The sequence below is a fragment of the Phaethon aethereus genome (assembly GCF_964289735.1).
Source record: "Phaethon aethereus genome assembly, chromosome: 7".
In the NCBI taxonomy this organism is placed as follows: Eukaryota; Metazoa; Chordata; class Aves; order Phaethontiformes; family Phaethontidae; genus Phaethon; species Phaethon aethereus.
The window spans coordinates 1,317,082-1,336,544 of record NC_138583.1 but is presented as its reverse complement, the minus strand read 5'-3'; the positions used below and the strand labels follow the sequence as shown (position 1 = coordinate 1,336,544).

The 19,463-nt window shown below is 43.9% G+C and overlaps 1 protein-coding gene across 1 annotated transcript in view; it reads right to left on the bottom strand.

The window, feature by feature from the left end:
• Positions 1–2,326: 2,326 nt before the first annotated feature.
• The window catches only part of RNLS (renalase, FAD dependent amine oxidase), a 77,511-nt gene continuing 60,374 nt past the window's right edge, over positions 2,327–19,463 (bottom strand). The window contains exons 6-7 of the mRNA XM_082002264.1: positions 7,394–7,569; positions 2,327–2,670 (exon numbers count right to left, since the gene is read on the bottom strand). Coding sequence (XP_081858390.1) covers positions 2,518–2,670; positions 7,394–7,569 — 329 coding nt within the window. The 3' untranslated portion in view covers positions 2,327–2,517. The remainder of the gene's footprint in view (positions 2,671–7,393; positions 7,570–19,463) is intronic.

Below are 19,463 nucleotides of genomic sequence, written 5' to 3'. Positions count from 1 at the left end.
CACAAGTGAAGAGTATGGAAAGATCCCCTAAAGTTACAGTCTGCTCCTTCACCCCTGCACAAAAAGGACCCACATCCTTCCCTGTGCACTAAGGCAGAGCTTGGAGGCAGACTGGTGGGATGGGTCCCCAGAAACCACCACCAGGGTCCAGCAACGGCTGACCCGCCTGGCACAGCGACGTCTTCCAGGGGAACTGATAACCCCGCAGAAAATCCCCTTGTACAGTTCAGTATGTTACTCCCTTGGGGACTGACTCCTGCAGGACAGCCAGGCTTGGATGGAAGCTGAGGAGCACATATGAAGAATGGGGCTTGGTTGTTTTCGTATGCCGTCCTCCATGGGGTACGGCTCTTTGATTAAGGTTTTCCAACACTGCAACATAAAACCTTATTTCAGCTGGGACTTTGGTTGCTTTTGAGCTTGTGCTAAATCGAGCCAATACTAAATGCCTCACCAGATTAGATTTATTCCAGGACGGTGTGGCTCTTCATGGCTACCTTGATCCGTGGAAGATGGGAGATCACATGCGTTTGTAAAAGATTTGTGCACATACCTGACCACCAATCTTCCCCGTTTCTTCACAACACACAGTGATTGAAACCTGAGGGTTTGGAGCTGGTTGGTTCAGACACGATAACACCTAGTTTTAAACTCGATGACTTCATGGAAAGAAGATAAAAAATCCATAAAACCGCATGGTATCATGAAATCCCTTTCAAAGATGTTTTTAAAATTAACTTAAGTTTTGAAGTTTTTAGTGTCACTTAAAATACTGCATTAGAAACGGTCAAACACAGCACTAAATCAGTCTTCAGTTGCTGCAAACACAGAATGTTGGATTTTTCTGAAATGCAGGGGTATAAGAAAAACAGGCTGAATTGTACTTCTCCAACGGTTAAAATTCTGTCTGCTGAAAATAGCATTTTGTTATTTTTAGTGCTGTAGAAGAAGGAGCTACTAAACTTGTGACACGTGATTTAAGAGGAAGGGCAAGCTAAAATCAAATTTAGAATAAATACATTATTTCTTGGATAATTTCTGAGTAATTCAAAATTGATTTCAAAGAAACACAGTTTAGTAGTAGCTTAGAAATACTTGAAACCATGACAAGTAGTATTTTCAACACAATTATACTTGCTGTTTATTTTTTTAGTATTTCAAACCAAATTCCTTGTTCATTCACTCACACGTGTATTTATACCTTTCCCTGGACCTGTCCCTCTATTTCTACACCTGTTCTGCCAAAATAAAGTATAGAGCTGTCTTAGAACTCACCTCACTTTCAGTATGGCTGTTTACTTGAAATAAGTTTTTATGGTGGTGGTGATGTAATCCTAAGCCTCAAATGTCAGCACAGTTTTCTTATTAACACACTCCCATGGCTCACACTTAGATAAACTCTTTTCCCTCCTTCGTCTTGGCATTTGCCAGGCAAAGCTGCTAAACCACCTTCCGTATTGGCTGCTCCTACCCCGACTCCTCCACCACCTGGAAGGAGGAAAGGGTTGCTCCTTGTTCAGGGGACCGTGGGCCAGCAGAGAGCCATGATGCACTGGTGACTCTCTAACCTGGCGAATACTGAACTATTTTAAGTGCATCAACTTTCCTGGCCAGTCCACTTTACTCTGTTAAACTCATGTTACAGCCCAGATGGCAATGTCTATTCCCAAGACTTTGGGGTAGCAGCTCTATTGCTACGAGAGCCCTAGAAACATGCACACCTTCTCTTTCACCTTCTCTCTATTCTTTCTTTTACAAGCACAGCTGGGCTGACTGCACCCAGGACAGAAACCATGTTTCAGTGGCACATGACTGCCAGTAATGTCATCAAGCTCTTAAATGAGCTCTTCCAGCAATCTGCAGCCAGGGCTCCGGAAAACTGTGGGCTAAGAAAGCTGTTCAGCAGACAACTACTATCCCTCACTTAAAAGTTGTCCGTGCCTGGAGACATGGTTAGACATGGTTGAGTCGATATGGTTAGACCGTGCATAGGCCATTCAGCTTGAGAAGCATAGCACGGTATGCCCCATCACTGATTCCCCACGGCCAACACAATAACCATGACCAGGGCTGATCTGCACCAGAAGAAATGACCACATGTATGTATGAAAGCTCTGGGATCAATTGTACATGTTCCTTCTGTCACTTCCAGGGCTCCAAATGCTCAGAGAAGGAGTAAACTCTGCAGCTCCATGGGTTTTTGTGCTGCTTCAGGTCTTGACATAATTTTCATGGGCTGTAAAATTATCAGGAGACCTTTCAAGACTGCTGGAGCTCAGTGCCTCTGACTAGAGCCAGAAAAAGCTTTACTTCAAGCAAAGTAACAACTCACAGCACAGATTCTGGAAAATTCAACTCAGTTCCACCCCAATAATTATAACAGCACACCAATAGATCTTCCTTTATTTATTTTTGCAAGATAGAGGCCAGTGATGTTAACATTAAACTAGAATTCAATCCATCATAGTAAAATTCATCATCAATCTAGACTAAATTTAGCAGCCAACTTTGAAATTGCTATAAATGAGACTTCACAGCCTCTGCAAGACTCATAGCAGAATCTATGCAGCCATCGAAGTTGGAACGAGTAAATCCATCGCCCCCACAAATCAGGAGAGGTTGAGTATGAAGAATCATTCGTCCCAGACAATTGGGCACAGCTTTTGTAACCTGAAAAAGAAAAGCATACAGGGAGATGGAAAAGAAAGTATTTTATTAACCTGAATTTCATGCCAGCAAGGTCCATATTCCTTATATGAAGCACCCTTCCCATCCCTGATTGTACATCCAAGCATTAATGATGAAGTACCATAGTAAAATATTTATCTTCTGGAGTTAAATAATCAGAATAAAGCTTTCCTGCATGTGGAAATTTAGAAACTTAACAGTCCCATCCTGTCTTATTCTCAGTCTGTCTCAGCAGAAATTAATTCTCTGACCCTGGATAGATGAGGCATGGAGATCTCTAAGACAGAAGGTACGAAGATACATAATCTCATGTCAGCAAAGTGGGCTTGCAAGAACCCCCAGATACGTAACTGTTCGACAAAGGAAAGGGAGCCTGCCATTTCCCAGAGAGCCTGCAACACGACTGGGTTGACCAGGTGACCTTCCCGGATGGGAAGCGAGGGGGACTTCAGAGTAACGGCTGTCATGATGACCTGCCCGGGCTTCATGCTGCTGTGCAAGCGTACGTACAGCCTTTGGACAACACACCTTGTCTCCAGCTCTGCTACACTGGTCTGCTTTTTCATCACAGCAGCACAACAATTTTTAGACACTGCTTGAGATACAATCAAAACTTTCCCTGTAAGTAGCTTGGGACAAGTTCTGAATAAGGTTGCTTTGATAAATATTTAGTGTAATTCTTAATGTATGCATTGTTTTAATTTTAAATGTAATTTTCCTGGCACTATACCCTCAGTTAAACTTGCATTGTGGGGTGGCAGCTCTGGAGCATTTCTGTGTAACATTTCTAAAAGTGAATGGACTTTGCTTTGGCCAATACCTATTAACCTGAAGCTACCTGGAACTCATGGGGAGACCAAGACCTCTTTTTGGTATTGTACTTTATGACCAACACCAATGCATGTCAAATGGCAGAGTAAAAGCACACAGGATTTGTTTTTTTACCATGTTTGGCTGTGTAACATGTTGTTGTAGCCTGTTTCAAACTTGCATACAAAGGCTGAGTGTCCATATTGTACTAAATCAGTGCATCCCAGAGCAGCATTGGTGAATCTCAGAACAGAGATAAGGCAGCAGCAGCACTGGCCTAAAGGTAAACGTGAGAGCAAGGCAGGCTCAGGCAGAAAGGATAAAAAAGAAGATGAAGGACAGCTTGATGATGATAAAAGGAGGAGGTGGGAAGAAATAGTCTGAGAAAAGGAATGTCAAAACAAGACCCATAAGGATGAAAAGTTGAAAAAGAGGAAAAAATATCTAGAAAGCCAGAGACAGAGAGGAAAAAAAAAAGAGCAGAAGCACAGCAGTAGACCAGCAATAGAGATCAAACCACAGAGACCATAAAGTGTGATACAGAGAGTACAATTTTCTTTCATTCATTTCTTGACTTTCTGCCTTTAGTCCAAAGATATGTTTTGGATTCCTGTGCAGTACCGTATCCCATTGTGCAACTGTCAGCTCCGGTGAACAAGACCTAAAGTCCAAGGCATCTTGTTCAGTCCAGGGGATTTTTGCATTGATTCAAATGTACATTCAGCTAGCCACTGCCATGCCATTATCTGCCATTTCCAAGTACAGATCAGCTGCAAAACACCCACATTTATGTTACTGGCTGCATTTTGTGTTACCAGTATGTTACCATCTCTTTAAAGAAGGTAATTATCTGAAATGAGTTTGTAGCCAGTTGTGACCCATTCTTCATTATTCAACTTAACCAGAAGAGTCTAGCTCTAGAATCCAGCCAGAGATGATCTTCCTCAGACTAATTTTAGGTCAGTAGTTAATTTATTCCTAATTTTTTCTTACAGATCAAGGTCACTGAGCATAAACAGTGAAGAAAGTTTTAGCAGAAAAAGACTTTTTGAGTGTCCTTCCTTCTGGACCACTCCGTGTTTATTTGATGCTGGCTGTGCCAAATGGCTTCTGGTTTGTCATACTGATCACAGGATCAATATTTTCACATCTCAGCCTGCATCTTTTTGCCTGTGTGGCAAGACTGTGAGCTCAATATAGTAAAGGCCCTCACTCTAGACATAGTGGCTGGGGAAAGCAATGATCCTGCCCCTTCTTCAAGTTCTTCTGAAGGTGTTTTCCAACATAAATTCCAAATTACCCTTGGCTATATGGCTTGTTGGATCTCCATCCTCGAAGACTTCAAGACTCAGCTAAACAAAGCCATGGTCGAGGTCACCTAGTGCTGGTGATAATTCTGCGCTGAGAACAGGTTTGACTAGAGACCTGAAGAGGTCCCTTCTGAGATGACACCCTCTGAAGAGGTCCAATTTATACGATTATGTGTTTTCCCAGTATCTCTTATACATATAAATGACTCTGTCAAAGGGACATGATAGGCTGGGAAGCTGTTGGCTCTGAATGCTAATAGTGTCTTACCATAATTAAAGCAGGGGATCCAGAATTGCAGCTGTGGTGCTAAGTAGTGTCAGTAGAAGTTTGGAAGTCCTAATCCCTCATCCGCCACGGATGATTGTAATGTCTGCATTTTAATCCCAGGATTGTGTTTGGCCACATGAAGGACAGATTTAATTAACAAGTAGGATAAATCCCATCTAAAAGATTCAGAGGAAAGATGCACCCATCTTATCAGTTTCCTTTGTTTCTGTGGCAACAGCCTATTACAACTGAAAATAAAGATAGCTTTAAGAGAAAGAGGGGGCTCTGTCCCAGATATTTAATTTAGGTGGTGATTACTTTACAGGGTGGCAATAAAGATCTCTTTATTGAGATAACGGATCTGACCTACACTGACTTATTTGCAATCTAAGACATATTGACATTCATCCACCAAATTAAAGACTGGTGATAATTCCTCCTGTGATACAGCCCTAAAGCACAAGCAGCTGCTGAAGTCAGAGGTTTTGGTTAGTAGCAGCATGGTCGATAGCAGGCAACAGAGGCAGGAGAAGAAAGCAGGAAGAGCTGTAAATTGTACAGTGGTTTGAGAAAATAATACAGCATCATCCAGCGGTATGATGTCTGAATGTAATTTTTAAATAGGGGAAACAGGATGCACACCTAGTGATTTAGGAAATCGGCAATTTTGAAGCAATTGTGGAAAGTAAGAGTTCATTCCTACAGCCACTGTTTCAGCTACCTCCAAAAGATGAAGCAACAGGTAAAAGGTTATAATAAATCCTGTATGGCCATAATTTTGCCAGGATTTAAAAAGCATAGTTGTTTGGTAGAATGTAATTGAGACTTTTTTTTTTTAATTCAGTAGTAAGAAACTAACTGCTGTTCTTGTCTTTTCCTTTATCCATGTTTTCATGGTGAAATAAATCATCATGGACCATGTATGATGCATATGCTTTTATATCGCCTTTGACACTGCTAAAAATGTGAGCAGTGCAAGGAAAAGGCATATTAAGTCCTTTCCTTGCACACATAAACAAAGTAGCTGAATTTGTCAAATTTTATGATAGAGCTCTGTGATAGCAGCAGTATCTAGGGTGTATAATTCTGTTTAAAAATAGTTCTTTTGTTGTTTTGGGAACGCTTTCCACAGCTGGTCAACCAAGTATCTGTCTGCTGGAGATAGATCCAATTCTTCTTTTCCCTACCACGTGCAGCTTTTATGCTCGCAAGCAGTTTGAAGCAGAAAGGTAACAGACAACACAGAAGAAAAGACCAGAAGTGACAACCAGAAAAGGATACCTTAACAGTAACAACTGTAGAGAGATACTGCTACTAGCAAAAAAACCCTGAACAGATAGAGAGGAACATGTGAAATACCATGATTTTTGTATGAGTCACCTGAAACATTAAAACCTATGTTAAGGTCATTTTTATATGACAGCTGAGAACAAATACTATGCACTGGTAAGTGATTTGCAAACTACCAATACTTAACTCTGAAAAAAATAAACTTTGTGCTAATGAGACCAGGTTCCTAAATTGGATGCAGATCAAGGTGTATGAGCAGACTTCACAACAGTCATCTACAATAACTTTTCCAGACTTCATAAAAGGAAAAATTTTTAGGCAACTGCTTTAAGTAAATATTTTGCAGCAACTTCCACATTCAATTTCACCAATGTAATTTAACTTAAGAGGCTTTGGGTAAACATGTAGATACACTCAATACTTTAGGAAATTGCCAACAATTTCCTTGGATTTTTAAAAGAAGTCTGTAAAATATACACATTTTGCTATTATTACCCTTAGGTAGTTTACTTTAAAATATTTTTCGTATAACATACAAAATTGAATTGGGCCAAATCAAATAATAACAATTAGTACATCTGAACACAAGGACTTCTGCTACTCTGTGGTAGGGTGGGAATTTTGCTAATAATATCACATACTTTTGTATACAGAAGAGACAGATTGAGTCACATTTTTAAATACCAGTGAAAATTCCACCATAGTATGTGGGATTTACTTCCTTCCTGTGCACTGCTCCTGTCCCTACTTACCAGGAGTGCTGCATAACTTACTGCTGAGCCAGGTCCACTATGTAAAGAGATAACTAGAAATGATCTGGCTGTCGCTGGCCAGCCTTCAATTCTGCTCACGACTATGTGGAGGAATGTATTACAGATGTCAAGCAACTATCCCCTTTCCGCCTGCTCCCCAAGGATGAAAACCACTGGGTCATATGATGTCCTGTTTTTTGTGATACATCGCAAGTCTGTACTACAGCATTGCCCCAGCAGCATCCTCCCAGATGACTGATCCCACCACAGCCTACCTGAGAGTATCTCCATTTCTGACACTTGATGCTGGCTGGTTTAGGTAGGGATGGCACAATCCTCTCCAGGTGACTGAGAATTAACTGCTGCACCTCTGCAGGGTCTGAATCCACGTTCTCGCTTCCAAACATCACAGTTGTGTGAACCACAACTGAGGGCCCAATTTCAGGAGACTCTGAAATAAAGGAGAGATCTTTTGAAAGATTACTCATTAATACTTGCCTTCACCACATGCTGACAATCGTGCCTCTAGCCTAGGAGTCAATAAGAATGAAAACATCTGTGGCACCACTCTCTTCTTCCAGCTGGAAAAAACACAAGGACTAACAACACAAGTTGTTCACAAGAAGCACAGTGAAGAAATCCAGGCTTTTTACAAAATCTGTGACTGTCTTCCCATTGAAGTAACCCTAGCTCCACAAATGTCTCCTAGAGGAACTTCAAGGCATTCCCACACCCCATAATTAGCAGCTGGAAGGAGCAGGGAATATACTGGAAGCAAACTCTTCCCCTTTTTCCTCCCAGACATTTTGACAGGCCCTACAAGGAGAGCAACCACCTGGTGATTGTGGCAAACTGGCCAAAGAGAACAACAAGAAGAAACACGTACAACTGCTTTGTAAGAATTTTTCCAGCCAGGTCTACAAATAGTAACAATTAGTGCCCCTACAACCACAAGGCACTCAGAGGCACACGGTCGCAGCCTCCCACCTCCAAGGTCTTGCTTGGGTTGGTGGCTGTGGAGGTGAGGCTTCCCAAAGGGCTACACGTGCAGCTGGGACACATGTTTTCACTGGCAACAGTAAAGGGGAAACCCTTTACCAAAGGCTGAAGCTCACCCAGCCATGTGGTAAGATTAAGGTATTGGATGATGCACCTTTTTTTTTCGGATGGAAGATTATTCTTGGAAACGGAATGGCTCTGCTGCTGCTGGTGGGGATTGATCCCCAGGGGTTCAGCACTCCGTTTATGGCTGAAGGCACGTGAGGTCCTTCTGAGCACAGAAGTGCACACCAGATGTAAAACACATTCCAGTCACAGCCACTGCAAGCCTGACGCACGCAAGCCACTGCACTGACAACGGCACGGCTCTGCCAGCAAGTTGCCTCCTCTGAACAGCTGGAGGAGCGCAGGCAGCCGGGTGACCACAGCCAATTTACTTACCCACCTCTATCAGACTAATTTGTATTCTTCCTCCCCTGCGCGTTTGAAAGACATGTCACCTTAAGGGGACAATCACTGCAACACAGAAATATGAAAGACTTGAACATGAAATCATCAGGAGATAAATATCTTTAAGGCAAATGGCAAAAAAAAGAAGAGTGTTTGTTGCATTATTGTGAAAAACATCTGCTCCCTCTATAATTGGTTGCATATTGGCCGTGCAACAGTATTTACATAGTTGAAAGGCTAGAATAAAACCAGTATTTTACCTTTATGGAGGGGGAGAAGGGGAACAAAAGCCAGGGCAGGTTAGCTTGAGAAATTAGCACTTGCTTTTGTGCTGCACAAGTGAACTCAACTTAAATTTTGCTGCTCTAGCAAATTCCAGGAAATCCATGTGTGGTTGTCTACATGCAGGTTTTGGGGAGTGTGAACCTTCAATACAACTTCTGTCCTTGGGCAAATATATGCAAGTGAGCAAAGCTCAAAAAAAGTTTGTCCCTTAAAAATCTACCAGGCTGCAGTGCCAGGGGAGGAACTGAAGGCAGCTCAAGTGCTGATGTTCATCCAGCAGACTTGGAAATGGCCAAGCTTCGTTATGGCTGGGGCTGGTTGTAGGTTCTCTACAGCAAGGGACTTCTGTCCCTGCCAGCACGTTGGCTTGTCACCTTACAGACTTGGTCTGGACAGCCAACAACCAGCAGCCAGAGAATTTGCCTAGAATAGGGGATTTTCAGGCTCAGTGATTTCCCTGTTCCAAGGCATGAGGAGGACCCAGCAGATCCTTGTGTGAGTTGTTCCTGCTGGGGTTGTTCCACTTCAAATGAGCAGGATGCATTTGCTGGAGCAAGGACATAACCTGGATTCTGCTATATTTCAGCTGAGAGCTCAAACTCACCAAGCTGGTGGTTAAATTAAGTGATTCGCTCTCGCTCCATTAACCAGAAATTCCCTCTTTTTGGAAGCAGAAAGCCTTTTCTGGCTAAGCCTTTGTTTGAATTAGCACATTCCTAGAAAAATATTTTAGTTTCAGCAAATGAGCATTTTATGACCAAGGAATCCACAAAGAACACTTTCAGACCATTTCTGGCTGTTAGGTACCAAGCTTAATAGAAATCTCTCTCTCTGCTGCATTGGTGAAGAGATCTCCAGCTCCAGCTCCTCCAGCTGGACATCCCCTTTGAGAAGATGTCAAATTCCAGCTTTCCAAAACATCTTTCTCTGCTAAGCTTTCTGTCCTGGGCTGATCACTTCAGAAGACACTACTGAGGCGCAGCAGTACCAAGTCCTAGCACCCATAGCAAGCATGAAAGCAATGGCTTTAACTTCAGTTGGAAGGATCCCTTCACTGAATCTCTTTCTTGGGTGAGCCAGCTCAGTCAGCCCTTGCTCTTGAGAACTAGGAAAATGTGGCAAAAACAGTGGGAAGATGTTTCCTGATTGTGATCAGGAATGCACACTGACAGGCCGTGTCTGAAGGCACCGAGCCATGGTGCTGCCTTTTCTTCAAGTTCTCCTCTTCCAAGTAAGGCACTCCCAAGAGCAGAAGATCACTTGCTTCACCGCCTATGTTGGGCTTGCAAGCTCTATTTTCAGCAAGTACTAGAGCCCTTTTCATGGGTGATTTCCTGAAGTGTCCAGAAACTTTGAGTTTCTTTCCTATTTTAATCTGAGGTGCTGATTTTGTTCTCTTCTGTATTTGGCTCGAAAGTAAGCCTTAACCATCAGGGATGGACAGGTCCAAGATATCCACCGGACATGGATGTGGGATGAGGGCAAGGAAGATCTGGGGACTAAAACTGTAGAGTGAAACAAGGACCACTCTTGTCTAGAAGCAGAGGCTCAGCCAGAGGGGCCATCTTCCTCCCCGAGCTCTGATGAACTGATTGTCTAACATCCAGCCTCAGACTCACCTTCCTTAAGATTCCTCCTGCCACCCCAAGCCTGGTTTCACAGGCTGGCGCAGGACATATCTCTGTTCACATCAGCTTTTCCAACTGTCTGGAAAAATGCCAGAAATGCTACTCAGTCTCTCCTTTCCTTTTTGGGGGACAAAACAGGTATTCTGACGTCTCTACATAGAGACTGCTAGGGATAGACGACAAAGTGGGGAAGCCTATTAGGCACCTTGGGATTTATTATAGTGTACATGGTATTTTGGCAAATTCTTCCATATAAACTTGGTAAAAAGGCTCATTAAAAGATGTCTAAGCTTTTCAATAAAATAAATATTCATTGCTTGCTGTGACGTGTTATAGCCAATGGTTCTTGGACAGGGCTGCCTTCTTTCAAATCTCTCATCTCTTCCATAGCATGTACAAAACAAGTTTCAGGAGAACAGGCAGTTCGTTGAGTTTTTAATTCCTCCTTTGAGCTACTGATAGCTTGGAGAGCTTCCAGAGGCCACTGAGTCACAGACTTCCAGTACTGAAATATGCAGCCTGCGAGGATCAAGTTTAGCCTCAAGGCCTTTTCTTTCTTCTGCAAAAATACTGGCTAAGAGAGGATTTTAAAATAGATTTTTCCCTGAAAGCAATGGGGGTATCTCAGCCTTGATGCACCAGGTACGAACGACTGTTCAGCTGTCACAGGAGTAAAACCGTCATTTTCCTCCCAATGTGTTTAGATCAGCTTGCAACAGCTAGCTTAAAAATGAGGGCTTCTGGCAGGGCTTCTCATGAGATTTCAATTTCCTTTATTTGTGGCAAGCATGCAAGCTGTCCATGGCCATGCTAGCAGATGACGAAGTAGCATGGGAGATGTGGCAAGCCCGGGAACACTTGGCAATGCGAGGGCTAATGATCTGAGGGTGAATGGAAGCAGCATAAAAGCTTTCATCTGCTCTCAGTTCTCCCCGCCTCTCATCCCAGCTGCACAGCAATTAATCCGATCAGTTGATGCAGTGGAAGGCATAAGACGCTGGGTGGATCAGAGCTAGAATGAGACGGCAGGGTTGGCTGTAGCTTATACCTACTTAATGAGCAAGGAGCCGCTCTGCCAGCATTGGCGGTGTCCGCAGCATCTGCAGTTGCTGAGGGACCCCACAGAAAACCTACGAGCAGCAAGCTTGCGCCCGGCTCTCCTTCCTCCGTCCAGCCCGTGCTGCGTCGCTGCAGCAGTCACGTTGGCTGCAGGGGCTGGGTGCCGGCCCCCCGGCCCCTCCGGTCTGCCTCCGTTAACTCAGACCAGGAGGAAAGCAGCCTTTTGTGCAGAGACCCTGCTGAGGCTGTGGCCAGGGACAGAAGCGCCGGCATCACCCCGTGCAGTGACGGCAGTTTGGCAGATGCGATTTGTGTCCAAGGTTCAGACTCTCCTCTTCCCCACAGCACAGGGAAGATGCAATACTGTAACTACAGTTTTGTTTGTTTCTGCATTAAGTTTTCCTCATTTTACTGTTATTTCTTTAGCTCTGCTGCGTTGCACAGGACCGACACAGATAGTAGATGCAAAGCAAGGAATGGGAGGATAAACACATTCCTCTCAAGATTCATTTTGCTTCCATGTAAATAGAAAAGAACTGCACAATCTTTGGCGTATTGTCCCATCCAGCCCAGCGTCCCGTCCCTGACAGGAAAGGTGCCACAGGAGCCGCTACATCCCGGCCTGGTCCGGCAGCAGCGGCTGGGGCTGTGTGGACCCTGCAGACTGTGGAGTGGCGTGCTCATGGGGATGGGAGGAGGGGCACGGCCAGGCTCTGATGTGGGTCCCGGATTTTACACAGCCACCCTTCTTGGGATATCCTGGCTACCACCATGTCTTGGCCACCACCACGTCTTGGCCAACCACCACTACCTACATGCAGTCATTCTGAGCAGCCTGCGAGGCTGAATGAAAAAAAACCCATTTTTTTTGTCTCAGAGTCAAAGTATGAAGTTCTATCAGTCCCCCACAGACGAGTCTAGTCCACAAAGACCTTACAGGAGATGCTGAAGCATTTCAGACCAAAATCCGGCTGCACTGTCAGTCTTCCCCTCAGCGAGTCTGAAACCACATACATGGAAAAGGAAAATGGATGAATTGAAAAGACAGGAGATTAAATAAATGTGGAATTAAGCAAGAGACGAATTGAGAAGTGAGGATCTAACTGAATTTTCCACATCCTAAAGGGAAGGTGACAGAGGTGACAGAGCCAGACTTTTCTTAGAAATTCAAAGCCACAGGACAAGAGCCAATGGGCACAACTGCAACGAGAGAAAATCCCAGTTGGACATGAGGGTATAGCCCCTTCCCATGTGCACGGGGCATCCCTAGGATGGGGCCCTGAGTGCTAGGGGGTCTCCATCCCCAGGGACTGCCCTGACTCACCTGGACACCTGCTGTAGCTTGACATTTGCTCTGCTGGAAGCAGGGTTAGGCCAGAGACCCCTGCCCCGCTGCCTCCAGCTGGAGCCTGGTAGGGTTGTACAAGCCCATGAAAACAGATGAGGAAGACCTCCAACACGAGTAGCATGCAGTACAAGCTGTCATAGGCGAAGGACACATCAGCTATCTGGAAGGGGTGTCAAGGACAGAAAGCATGAAAGCAATTAGAGCTCACGGTACACTGCGCTTCAACCAGTTATAATGGTGAATTAAGCACTAGCAAAGTCTCCCCATGTTGAACTCTCTGGGGAAACTGGATCTTGACCTACAACCTGGGAATAAGGAGAAAGGTGTTTGGATTGTGAGCAAGAGAAGGCGGCTATCAGCTTCTTAATGTTTCAGGACTGTCTCAACACTTGTCATTAATTCCCAGCTGGAGGAATCACACAGGCTGTGTAAAGAAAGAAAAGGACAGACTGCTGACAGTGAGAATTTATGCAGGATTAAGCCTATTAGGAGTATTATCTTCCAGAAAAAGGATGGGGCTAATAAAAGACGCCCTGGAGAAGAGTACAGAGAAGAGAGCCCAGGGCCAATTCCTCAGCACAGTGGCTTGCAGCTCAAGAGCATCTGGTGCCAGTAAGGTGGCTCCTAGCTTTAACTAACACATTTAGTGAGGAACAGTAAGATGGAAGAGCATGGTGTCCTGGGTGAAGCTGCTCAGCAAAGCTGCTCGGGCTAGAAGCGTAGCTGTCCCTATTACATTGGGATACACACCTCCAGGCACTCTTTACTGCAGGAGAGTGACAATATGAACATCCCGTTGTGCCAAGCCCTCCCACAGGGACCCCCTTCTGCCCTCAGAGGTTCTCAGATAATATTAAGGGTGTAAAGGCAGCTCCTGTGGTGGCCATCAGACTCCAGGAAGGAAGGGGACAGAGAGATCACAAAAGCATAAACATCTCAATAAAACAAAACAGAACTGCTCAGAAAAAGCCTGCAGTGGATTATCTGTCCACCAAAATATTTTCCCTTGCAAAATGCAAAAGCTACTTTCCTCTGGTGAATCTACGCCAAGGTCAGGGTTCAGAGTCCCTAAATTCAAAAGACATTTTAGATATTAGCTGTGATCCCTGGGATCCATGGAGGCCTGAAGTTTCCTGGGCAGGGAGTACACCATCAGAGCATGAAAGTCATAGGATTTATTTGGCAAATGGTCAGGATGGTATCTATTCTGGGAGTGTGACAGGTTGATAAGTAACTGTGGACGGTGAGGAACTGGCAGGTAACATGATTTCAAGGCGCCAGGAAAGGGACAGAGCACAGTGCTCTTGGGAATGGCAGAAGGTACCCTAAGGACCTATCTGCCCTTTGACACTGTCCATGAATCTAGCAGTGGAGACTTGGCTACAGCTTCTCCTACTACCCCTGAGAAAGCAGATGCAACTGAATTTGTCCAAAAAATAATATTATAGGAGAGAAAATCATGTCTGAGGGCCACCATGGAGCATGTCTTGCAGTTGCTCAGCTGACAGACTTTGAAGCAAGAAAACGTGTACTGCAAGGGACACAGTATCCACTGAGGCACCAAGGACGGGGTGTTCAGAGGCTGATCAGCCTGGACCTTAGAAGTGGTTGTGCTGGTCTAAGACTAAAGCACATTTGTGGAGAAGTATGAAGCAGCACGGGCTGCAATCTGCACACCCTGGAAGTGCCCTGTGGCTCACAGGCTCCTCAAAGCCCATAAATCGGTGGATTTATGGGCAGTTGAAGATGTTCCTGCTCATTGCAGGAAGATTGGACTAGATGACCTTTAAAGTTCCCTTCCAACCCAAACCATTCTATGATTCTATGACCCTCGGAAGAATGAGATCTACTTTGATGAAGGCATAAAAGTAAGTAGCAAAGACCTGCAGATCAGTTTGCAGGCTCCATAGATACATCCACAAAAGGTCCATAAGGAGGACTGAAAATTTTTACTGGTTCAGCTGCTCTGACATTAAAACTTGCTGGACAGTGAACGTGGACAAAGCTAGAATTTCCTATTTTTGCCAAGGGGGCTTAGCTGGACTCACTTCCCAATTCAGTGTGTTCAGTAAATACTCACCAGAATGTTATCTGCCTCAGAGTCACAGAACTTAGGTAGGGAGGGACCTCTGGAGATCTCTAGTCCAGCCTCCTGCTCAAAGCAGGGGCTAGCTTCAAAGGCAGATCGTCCTCCTACTGTTTGAGTGCTCAGCTGAATGGCTGTGAACCCCTCCAGCAGGCACGGGCACCATGCCCCTCCTTCCTAGGGGATCAATGCTAGGGTTACAACCTGTTCTCCAGAAGAGACCTGTACACAGATGTGACAGGCACACATCCTCCACAGGAACGTTTTCTTCCTTCCTAGAGGAACAGTGTCAAGTATTTTTCTCATGTTCCTGCCCAAAACCTGGTGTCAGAACAGGTATACTGATAAAAAAGGAGATGTGGTTGCTTCTTGCCCCTCAGGATTTTTTAATCTTATTGGGGAGATGTGTTTTGCTATCCAAAATGCATTCTGGCCCTGGGTAGCATGAGGGGAAGGGAAGGGCTTCATCACTGCCATGCCAAACAAACCCTTGACGCTAGGCTGTCAAGGAAATGCTGCTGGGTCAGTGCAGAGGGCAGCAGAGAAGATGGATACCTCCAGACAGGCTGGAACCATATCGCTGCTCCCTGGGAAGGGTCAGCAGGCTGCTGAAAGAGAAGTCAACATGCAGGCCTCATAAAACTCTCCCTAAAAAGAAAAAAAGAAAAGTAACTTTACCACACCAAGCAAACAGGCAAGAGAGATGGAGGTTCACTGTCAAGATGACACGCTGCTGTTTAGCAAAAGGGTTAGCAAGCTTCCTGAGTTATCCTCAGAAGTTCTCATCATTCGTAAGGTCCTGTATTCTCCCTGGAATAAAATCTGCTCTATCTCAAAAGGCACATTTTGGAAAAGTCCATGTAAAGAACGGCACTAACTTTTTTATATTCAGAAATTCAGCATTTCATTAGCCTTACAGACAGTTTCTGATTAGTTTTCTAAAAGGCAGTCAGGGCAGGCGGGGGATTATGAAGCCATTGCCCATGTAATGAGGCGAAAACCTAAATAACTCCTTAACTCTTCTATCTTCCTAAAAATTCTTATTTTGGTATTGAAAAGATAAAGGAATCTGTATTTTAAAATTAAAAGAGGATACTCAAGAATTACACTGATCCTGAAAATCTGTAAGACGAATCTTCCCTTTAAATTATATAACCTTGCAATCCTGAAGCAAAAGAAGGGAATCGCTTCCATTTTTATGTGTCATCTATCTCTAGTCCTCCAGAATGCAAAGAGATGCAAAGACTGCGGTATTACAGAAATGAGGCTTGAAATAATTTATACTAAAGAATTCCCACTGTCCCCCCGACCAGTTATAAATATTCATGGGGTGTTTAAGGCAGCCAATCACACAAATATTTAATATTCATACATACCACAGAGGGAATTCGACATACATTTCTTGTAGGCTCTTCCTTATGTAACGTTTGAGCGCATTACCTCTGCGGACGGAGACACGATTTTATGAACAGCAGATGAGATCCTCAGCTGATGCAAAAAGTCTTCCTTCTTGGAGGCTCACCACGCTCCAGATTACATTGGTAATGTCAGTATCAGAGAAACAGCTTTATTATTGAGTCTTCCGCATCAATCGGGAAGAAAACAGATGTCATCCGTAGTTATCGGTAAGGAACTAGGCTGTGTCATGATGAAGCCAACTAATGGTAGCACGTTGTGCCACAGAGAAGAGCTGCCAGGGACTAGGTGCAAGTGTACTGGCAGGGACTAGTGCCAGGGACTAGTGCCTTCCTCAGCAGGCTCAGATGGCCATGAGTCAGGCTCGCTACCTCCTCCCCATCGCAGCAAGGGTTAGTCCATCGCAGAAGACTGTATTTCTTTCTAGCAATGTACACAAAGACAAAACTCTGAGAAGTCATGCTGTTCTGTCTCACTCACCTGGACTGCCAGAAAGATGGCATGGTCACCTGGATTGTTCTCCATTACAGAAGTCCAGGGGACATGCTGATGAGAGTTACGTTGAATCCAAATTTACGTTTTAAAGAATATCATTACACTACACATGTTTGAAGAACCAGCAACCCTTGAGCAGTCTGCATAAAGGAATTAATGAGAAAACAAAAAGAGAGAGGATGCATGCTGCCATACGTCCTAGCAAGAAGAGGCTTTATGAGTTTGCAGGTGCTGTGCAACAAGCAGCGATTCAGAGCGCTGCAGCTCATCACAATACAGCGAGGTGCAAGTGGTCCTTAGGGAAGCACGTGGCGCTCAGAGCAAGCAAAGGCTGGGATTTCTGGCGAATTACAGACTGCAACTCACTGGCTCTGCTAACAAACCCATCCGATTGTATAATTATAGCAATAAGGCTGCTTCAGGTATTTCACTGGTAAAAAGCCAAAGTTGCATAAGAAAGAGATTTTCACATCTTTGCTTTACTAAATGAGTCAAAGTAGGGATTATCACGTCTCATACAAACAAAAGGGGAAGTTTGGACTTTCATAGTGAGGGCTAGACTACTTGCTTTTAGGTAGATGTTATATAGATGCAGCTTTTTTTTGTATAATGACGTGTTTAACAAAGAGACCCTTAGCAGAAAGCTAGAGTTATTTCATTTCCTTTGTATCTCTATAGTTCAGTGCTGTTTACTAAAACAATACTATTTGAGGTGGTAATGAGGGTTAGATAAACCTCCATTAATTGTGGATACATCAAAGCAGGTGTAGAAACACCAGAAGAATAAAATTTCTCTTTGTGTCTGATCCATTAGTCACTTTTACTTAGGCCTAGAGAACTGCAGCCATGCTTCTCTATCTGTTGAGCATGTACTCCTGATAAGGACTCCAGCCACATCTGATGGGCATCAAAGCAATTTTCCCTCTTAAGATTGATGCAAGGGATGGAGGGGTGCATGCAGACACTTGAGAAATAACACACAACTGAATATACAGGGCACATTGTGTGTATATGCATAGAGCAGTATGTGTATATGGCATAGAGGAGGAACAGTAGAAGTGGGACCATTCAGGCATCAACTGGAGACGGTGATGGCTTTTTGGGAAGGATGACTGTCCTCAAAGATCTCATCTGCTTCAACCAGGAGACGCAACATAAATCTTAGCCTGAGCATTTCTGCTTTCTCTCTCTGAATGCTTACTTTTTCATTGTCACCATCGTCTTCTTCAGATGAATCACAATCAATCAAATTTGAAGAATGGAAGAATATGAAGAACGATGAGTGAGTGAAGCATGGTGTTAAAACATCAGCAATGGCACCCCAAAAAAAAGCGAACAAGGGACAGCGAGGTGCTGCTGTGCCTCCCATTTAAATGTTTCGGACATCAGTCAGAAAGAAAAATACAAATGCAAAATACTTGCATATGTGCTAAACCAAACATAAAGGAACTTTATATTCAAGTGTTTTGGCTGCAGTACTCTATATGTGTAAATAAATTTCACATTCAGCCCCAGATGCCCATGTTGTCTTAAAGTATGTATGTGCGTGTGTGTGTCTATTATCAGCAGAGCTGTGCATGTGTTTGAAGAAGACTGAATCACTTGGTGACCACTTTTGATTTTTAAACTTCTGTATGTCAGCGTTACTGAACACGATACAGGCATGCTTTCCAACCCAGTGCTCAGCTCGAGCGCTCGCAGCCAGAAATACTGCTCCAGCTAACACGTACTGCTCTCTCCCTCGTACTACTTTTCCTGGAACAAAGTGCAAATATGCAAAATACAAGTTCACCAGGAAAGACAGCGCAGTCAAGGCAGCTGGTTGACTGTTTATGTGTCACAAGAAGGGCCCTATTGGAAAGAAATCATCTTCAGTTGCTGGCCACCAGCTTGGTCCAGCCCTATGAAGGTATACAATGTTCTTCTTGGAAAAAATTGCTCATATAAACATATCTCTCCCACAATATGCAGGAAATTTCAGTGAGAAAGGTATGTGTCAACACTGATGTTCTGGTAGTTTCTGTGTATTTCTTAAAAATATGCCCCAAATAATATGCTTTCTATTTGGTTAAATTGCATTTGGAGACAGCAAAGACACTGTACTTAGCTATTTGATAATTCCATTATAATTCCATATTCGTTGTTCTCAGTGCTGGTGCTTTGAGACCACATATGCAAGCAGGTGAAGAAAGGATGGGTGAATTTCTCCCTTGGGCTGTCTCTTCTGCACAGGTAGAATCAGGCAGCTGGGATGGACAATTCCAGTAGATGCTATTAACTACCAAGTACTTACTGTTAAACACAACAATGGCAACATAATCTTAGATGCAAGAAAATTTCCAGCTGCACATTGTCAGCAACAAGAAGACACTGCCAGAGAAAAAAAAAATCACTCTGTATTTGGCTTTCCTTACACTCTTTTTTTACATATTCACTATTGGTCCCTGCTGGAAGAAGCGTATCAGGGTGGATGCATCTTTGTTTTGGCCAGTTCAGACATTCTTTTGTTTTATTTACTCTCTTTTCAGACCAACAGGCTAAATTCTTAGGAGAAATAACAAAATTGGGCTTCCACGGTG